Source organism: Archocentrus centrarchus, chromosome 2, assembly GCF_007364275.1.
Source record: "Archocentrus centrarchus isolate MPI-CPG fArcCen1 chromosome 2, fArcCen1, whole genome shotgun sequence".
Lineage (NCBI taxonomy): Eukaryota > Metazoa > Chordata > Actinopteri > Cichliformes > Cichlidae > Archocentrus > Archocentrus centrarchus.
Genome location: NC_044347.1, coordinates 21,394,308 through 21,402,279, shown reverse-complemented (window position 1 = coordinate 21,402,279; position 7,972 = coordinate 21,394,308). Strand labels below are relative to the sequence as shown.

At 45.7% G+C, this 7,972-nt stretch overlaps 1 protein-coding gene across 1 annotated transcript in view; it reads left to right on the top strand.

The window, feature by feature from the left end:
- Positions 1-768: 768 nt before the first annotated feature.
- Positions 769-7,972, top strand: part of pard3ba (par-3 family cell polarity regulator beta a) — a 173,841-nt gene continuing 166,637 nt past the window's right edge. Inside the window, exon 1 of the mRNA XM_030749983.1 lies at positions 769-885. Within this exon, the coding sequence (XP_030605843.1) occupies positions 769-885 (117 nt within the window). The remainder of the gene's footprint in view (positions 886-7,972) is intronic.

Below are 7,972 nucleotides of genomic sequence, written 5' to 3'. Positions count from 1 at the left end.
GCGTAGTTTATGCAAAGTTTCATCAAGATTGGTCCACTCGTCTAGGAGGAGATGGGAACATAGAAACATACATATGCTACGATAACTATAATATGATTTGGTACTTTTATAGAAATATAGTTGTTCGGCAGCTATTTTTGCGATAGAAATGTCCCATTGACTTCACACAGTCTGTATTGCCACAAGTGAGTCTCAGGTAATACAGAAAGATTGATGTACAGCCTACTTAATGTCAAAGTTGACTCCACCCGGTTGTTTTTCACTGCTTATACATATTCTTTATACAGCAGCTTGTGGAAAATGTATATTTAACTTATATATGAAACAGAAACGGTTCAGATATTGGCATGAGCATTAACCAAGCCAGCGCAGAGGTGGGACTGTAGTTCCCCGGAGCGCCAGAGTCGCTGTGATTTCTTCCGGGTTCCTGTGTCGGTTTGTTTTGTTTGGGTGTATCGGCGGACAGCGCACCATGACAGAAAGTCAAACCCGGCGACTGTAACGACAGCTTTTTCTTCAGTTTATCTCACACAATAAGATGTCTTCTGAAGTTTCATACGTCGCTGTATTTAGGTGACCTCGGATAAGAGACTTTACGGTGATTTCATCCAGACCTGAGACACCTGTTGCGCCACTTTCGACGTACAGGTGCCACTCTGTCCGCCTGTAACACGGGGAGAAGCTCCGGGTCGAGAGATTATTGATACCTGGGATTACTTTTACAATTATTTCGAACTTTTTTTTTTTTTTTTTTAACTTGTTGCCAGTATGAAAGTGACAGTAACTTTCGGGGACACCTCTGTGGTGGTTCCCTGCAAAGCTGGGTGGACGGTCCGGGATTTAAGCGAACAAGCCACGCGGAGGTACCGCAGGATTTTGGAGCAGGTAAACGCTGTTCTCCGTGAACACGGTGCTCACATAACACTCGGTTTCATTCCGCTTTTCTTCTTCACATTTTGTGACAGGCAGCGCTCACGGCTCGGCTCAGGTGTGGGTCACGTGACACTGCTAAATTACAGGTTATGACGTCTTCGGTATCAGCGCTAACCATAGCTGCGAGCTTAAATAACACTGGAGGGGACCTATTAATTGATTACAGACAGTTAATTTTGTTGCTAAAATTGAGCAGAATTTAGGTTATGTAACTTATTTATGCCAAGCAAGTACTAATGTTATTGCAAATTAAAAATTTTAAATCTATTTGGGGGATGTCCTGTTAGCATACTGTGGGATTTGTGCATGTTTAACTGTTTTGAAAATGCTTGCTATTCATAATACGGGTTTTATTGTACTACTGGTGTTGCATAGTGCAACTACACCTCGGTATCAGGTGAAGTGAATAACAATCTCGTCACAGTGCAGTCCTCTGCTGGGAAACTTGGGCTCCTGGCATTCTTGAGGATGCTACTTTGACACACAGCACCTACTTAAACATTGTTGCAGACCAACCTAGAGAAAAAGGACATACTGCTCCTCCAAAATAACTATATAAATAGATAAAAACATAATAAGAGTGCATCTGCCTGTTAAAGCAGTTTCGAGGAAGGTGAAATGGCTTTTTCTCATTCTGCTCTGCTCTGGGCTGAAGTTTCATGAAATTTGACTTTGCAGATTTTTTGTGATCTCATTGACAAACAAACATCACTGATTACACGCCTCCTTGGTGGAGGAATACATGAAACAGTTTCCCACATGACTGTGACCGTGGTTCCCCCGAGGCCTCAGTTCTGTTTGCTCGTTTGGTTCAATTTAAAGTATGTCCTAATGTCCTCCACCCAGCAGTTTGTGGAAACGTGGCATTGTCTTTTTGCATTTGAGCATGATCGGCTGTAGTGCAAAGGTCTGGACCACAGACCAGTTAAGCATCCTGCAGGGCCACTCAAGAATATTGCTGTCATAGGGTTCAGGGTGTCCACTGTGCCAAACATCTTCTGAAACTTTATCCAGGAACCATCCAGCTTGGACGGGTCAAAAATAATCTGGCCAATTTAATGTTGCTCTGGTAAAGTTTGTGTACTTACTCCATTGCTGGGTAGCTAATGGTTAAGAATCCACAGCATATTTTTTCTTGTGACTTGTGTTTCTCTTTCCAGTGTTCGCGTGCACACAGAGATACAAACCCCCAGCGTTCTGCTCCCTGTTGTAATCACCCGAACATTAATCATTCTGCCGAACTGACCTTTTTATTAATCAGCAGCTTAGGTGCGTGCTGTCCTTGTGTGATAGCGTGCCTTATGTGTGTTTCATCTCAGCGAGGATGTGAGTGGTGCTGGCTGCCGCTGTCTACCTGTACAATGGCTTCCTGTTTAAGCTCTGGTATCTCAGCGGGCAGGTGGAAGTTTATGTTTGATGTCCTCACTGCGGCCACAGTTGGGAAGGTGCATGGTGGACAGGGGGCTTTGTCCTGTGAGTGATTGGGGATTAGGATTGGTGACAGGCCCTGCTCTTATCGGTCCCCCGTCCCCCTTCAGCCTGCCCACGCACCCTCCCGCCCCCACAGGCGAGTCAAGAGGCTGCCATGTGGGGATTCGAGAAGCCGTGCAAGCAGGGATGGAAGGACAGATTGGGTGGCTTGGATGACTCGATGGATTGCTTCCTCTTAGTGAAGAGGCGCACACAAACATGAAAACAGCCACACACACACACACACACACAGGAGCTCATCTCACTCAGCGTCCCCTGAGCTGTCTGCTTCACTGACAGCCACAGCCATGCCCCCTCTGCCCAGCAGTCACTGCTGATTCTCACTGAGATGCGCTGCGGTGCACAAGCCGCAGTGGGTTAAAATGTGACTCCGTTATTAAAAGGCACCCGGGCCTTGATTGCTTTTCACAAGGCATGTTAATTAGGAGCTGTTGTGAGACGCTGACTTAGCAGTCTCCCCTTCTCTTAATAGAGGCAGCTCATCACGAGGACAGTCCAGGTCTGTAGCTGCCAGAGAGGGCCGAGCAGATCTGACCAGATGAGGCAGCTGCTCCTGCCAGCAGAATCCACTTAGCGCCCACATTAACCGCACATTTCTCCACGTGTCCCTGCTGTCAGCGGTGCGGCCGCTGACAGCAGGGACGGTGTCAAAAACCCAGGTTTAATCACTGTGTGTGTGTGTGCTTGTGTGTTTGTTTATGACCATGTGAAGGGTGAACTGGATTTTACACACGCTCACTGTGTATTGCGTTTAAGGCATGTAGGTCTTACCAATCGGCAGTTTCCAGTCACTTTCATATCTTACCGTCGAGAAAAGGGCTCTCGACAAAAGTCTCTCGACAAAATCTGTCTTTACGTAGAAGATTTCTACTCACTATAGAGTGTGATCTATAAAATTGGAGCGTGCAAACTGCCAGTGTACTGATAAAACATCTTTTTGAGCTGCAGCTGCTCTGAAGGTCCACTGTGAGCGGCATGCGCACCTGTGTCCACAGCCCCCTCAGGAACCACTGCCTCAAATAGGATCTGAATCTGTGTTTAAACCCTGCAGTTATTTATTAAAGTCGTGACTGTAAACTGGAATGATGCAGGGTTGAACAGTCTCAATAACAGCATTCTGCTTTTCTCGATTACTGTATTGGGATGGGCCTTTAGCCTGCGGGGGGGGGGGGGCTGCATGCAGACTCCACGTGTTGCAAACTCTCAGGGTAAGCAGCCAGGTACTGTAGCTGTCTCTCTCTGTCTGTCTGTGCAGCTTCAGTTCTGATTACAGCCCGTATACCTAGTCTTTGCTGACAGCTCTTTAAACAAGCTGAAAGCACTCTGTCCTCTTCACAGGTAGGAGGGAGAGGACCTGTCCAGTGTGGGTTGTAGGTGTGTCAGAGCTCAGCTGTGCAAGAATGTGTGTGGTTTTTTTTTTTTTTTTAATTTTAATGCAGCTCATATTTGTGACATTAGATTTAAGACTGGGTCACCCAGTTAGTGCAACTGATCCCTGAAGGGGAAAAAAAAAACATAAAAAAAAACCTCCCCACAGTGCAGATGACGCTGTATTTCTACCTTTAGCTCAAGGGCACTCAAGCAGGACAGGTGCAGGCTGGTGCTGGTACGTGTGACTTTAAAGTTGGATGTCCCAGATGTCGTGACATTAAAAAGCAGATGTGATTCTTCAGCAGTTTTCACTTACTGAGACATGAAAGTGCTAAATCCCCCCACCACCACCACCATCACCACCCCACCCACGCCAAGAATCAAACTGACACCCAGCCTGATATCAGGCGGGATAAAGGAAATAGAGTATTTATAAGCAATATATAAACAAACAAACCAAAAATTGTTAATGCGGCGGTAATTTAGATGAATTTTGATGCGAAGTCTCTCGTGTAAGTGCCTCAGTTTTAGAAAACATGCAGGATTGAAATGGTTGGAAACATTTTTGGGTAAACGGCTTGACCCCCCCCTCCTAAACAACAAGCTTTTACTTCTGTAAAATCTAATCTAATCTCACTGTTGATCAGAGGTATTAAAAATAATGAAATGAAATGTGAAATCATTTAAAAAAAAGTATTTTTCTCACTCTTCCTAAATAACCAAATTTAATGGATAATCCTCAAAAAGGCATGGATACAGTGTTTTCCAAATGATCAACAGAATTCCCAGTTCCTCTTCAAATGTAGCCAGTTGCTTCACTAAGAGGACACAAATATCACTAGTAAGGCACAAGGGTCAAAATATTTATATAGCTGTGTGTGTGTGTGTGTGTGTGTGTGTGTGTGTGTGTGTGTGTGTGTGTGTGTGTGTGTGTGTGTGTGTGTGTGTGTGTGTATGCGCATTTGGGATATCTAATGTCAGATGAAGGATTGTTGGCAGCACTAAAAACAGGCGATGATGCCTGGCTGAATGACATTTATAGCATATAACTGTATGCACAAATTTATTTCTGGTGTTTTCCTGATAACAGCTGAATGTAGGCGACTGTTCAGTTATCTCTATTCCCCGCCGTCCTCATCCTCCGAAGAGAGAGGTCTTCACAGGTTTCCTTTCTCTCTCCTCTCACTCGCATCGGTGGATCCGACTCGAAGACAGCTCCTCATCAACGTGTTCATTAAAACGCACCCCCCCCCCCCTTTTTTTTTTCTCGGTCACGGCTAAATCCACGCCGTGCTCCTGCAGCTTTGTAATTACACATTCTTCTGAGGATCAAAGTGTGAAATAGCCCCACCCGCCACCCCCCCACCGCCGCCGCCGCCGCCTCACTGAATTTAGCTTCACTAATCGGCCCAGTGCTTCACCGCTCTCGAGTGGTGTCGTATTTGCTCACCAGAGTGGAGGTGGAGAGCGGGGGAGATATCTCTTTAAATGATGGGGGACTTAATGGTGTAATTTGCGGGGAATTTACTCTTCTAACTGTCACGGTAATTCCCCTCTGCTGTTGACTGACTGACTCCCAATTACTTTTGTTTTTTATTTCTTGAGAAGAGTGAGTGGATTTAGCAGGGATTGACAATGAGGGACTTCAGAAGAACTCCTTTTTTTTATTGCCCTCTTTCCTCCCTAAAGATTACTTTCCCTCTGAAGTGTCATACACTCATCCCTTTTCACCACTGGGTTGAGTGGAAAGTGCTTCTCAGGGCCTCCCGTGTGTGCCAGGTGCGCTTCAGCTCCGCTCGCTGTGACGCTAATTAACACTCGGTCGTTCTCGCGCACTAACCCGGTGATTCGAATGAGTTGCTTTCCCCGAAAAATCACACTTGCGCCGCTTATTTCATCAAGGTGTGCGCTGATGTGCCGTCATCGCGAAAGGACCAATGGCCGCCCTTCCTTTCCTTTGCTGTTGGCGCGCACACACGCACTCTGCCCGCACATAAACAGTAGTAGAAGAATGCAGTCAGTTTTTCAGGTTCGACTGGTTTGTTTGGCATCAGTGGTTTGCTGACGTCTTTGGCGGAGCTTGTGCGGCAGTGTAGTAAATATTTTAAAATGAGCCGCACCAAATGATCAAAGATGTGCTTTGTATAATTTTAGGAATCATTAGTTAAAGACTTGTAGCCCAGGCTCACAGCTTGTTTTCCCGTGTGGACACCACTTGCTTGTTCTTATTATACTATTTTCCTGTTTGCTTGGAGCACACATTCCATTCATGTGTAGGTGTGCAGCAGACACATTCCTCTTCTTATTCCCAGAGCGTGGGCAGGGTAGCGATGGGCCTCTTCGTGCAACTTGTTTTCAGATTACATTTTTATTTCTAGTGCACGTCTACTCAGTTCCTTTGTAGCACAGTGACACCAGACGCCCGCATTAAGGCCCCGTTCGCACAACACCGTTTCAAAATGAAAACGACGTCGTTTTGATGCGTTTCGCTCTTCCGTTTCGGAAACGGGGTCCAGAGTGGAGCATTTCAGAAACGCACCGGCTTGCGTTGCCACAGTTTTCCGTGCATGCACAAGTTGATAAACAGTACTCGCGGATTCACGAGTGCTTCTTGTGCTTTTCTTGTGTTTTTACCGTTTAGTAATTCAGCGTTGTGTACAGCAGCGATCCAACCTCATCGTCAGTCCATACAAAACCTCTCACATTAGCCATTGTGTAAATAATGAACAATTTGCTGCGCTTCCTAGCGTGTCCCTCCACGCATGCGCGTCTTGCGTAAACAAGCTGTGGAAAGAAAAAAAAACAACGGCAACTTGTGGCCTGGCATGGGAACTACATCGTTTCACGCGTCACCGTGTAAATGCAGTTCGTTTCTGAAACGCCACTGAAGGCTGAAACGCATCAAACGGTGTCGTGTAAACGGGGCCTGAGGCTCGTCTACAACCTCTGCTCCACAGCGGACCCTGATGTGCAGCAAGTGGTGCGTCATTCTTTGGGAATACGCAACTGAATAAAAACAGTTCAGGCACTATTTAAGATCCAGTTCACTGTGCGCCAAGCCAATAACTCCTGACAGACCTTAGTAGAGGGTATGCAGCTTTTTATTTAAATATTAGCTGCAAAAAAGCGTGACAGACCTTCAGAGCTGTGTACGGGCACGGGGCTTTAAACAGGAAATCGGCTGCGAGTTGGGCTCCTGTCTTTGTTTCTGTACTTAAACTCGAATTTGTTCCGTCAACATAACTTGAATAACAACAAATGATAAAGATTTTAATTTTGAAAAACTATGTGCTGCTTGCTGTTTTCTCCACTTGTATTGACACTTCTAAAGAAAGAGCGGCTCTGGCTTTATTCGTGTGATTACGCTCACACTCTCCCAACCATTTGTTGAAGAGAATGGACTGGGCCCATTGTGAGAGGAAGACGCCCTCTTTTTTTTTTCTTTTCTTCCTCTCTCTCAGTGCCTCGTAATTCAGATTCGGGTGCAGCCGAGCAAGAGCGAGCTCACTGACGACAGGGCTCAGTGATGGAGCTGAAGCTGCTCACTGGGTCTCAGCCAAACTCATTCCATCCTCCAAAGCTTCTCGCCTATAGTCGGTACTTTAGCTTGTAATGCAGTCTTGTGTTGCTCAGGACTGATTGCTTATTGGTATGGGCAGTTCCTAATAAGCCATTTCCTACTGCACACATTGTTAGAAACGATAAGGCTCGTCAAAGATTTATTTTCTTAGCCTACAAATTGCTTCTAATAGAAATTGTGGAAAACAATCCCCAGATACACATTCAGCTGAGCTAAATTTAAACTGTCAACAAGGATGGAACTGCTTCCTCTGGTACTTTAGTTTTTTAATTTGTGCATTTTACCATCATCCTACAGGAAACAAACAAAAAAAAAAACTTGGTCCAAAGCAAAGCAGCACCACAGCAGACTGTGTGTGCGTGCACGCAGGGTCACGAAAAGGGGAAGATGCCATTGTTCGTGTACTTCTCTGTTGATTGAATTGTGTAAACAGCACACAGATTTCAGATTTGTGGCATAGTCAGAAGTCCCTGTTGTCTCTGTTGATGAACTCTGTGTAGTTTCCTCTCTGTGAGGGCGTGTTCACTCTGACTTGTTCATTGGGATCGTGAAACTGGCCTGGAATGTGCCTACCGCTCCCCATGGGGCAGCAAAACT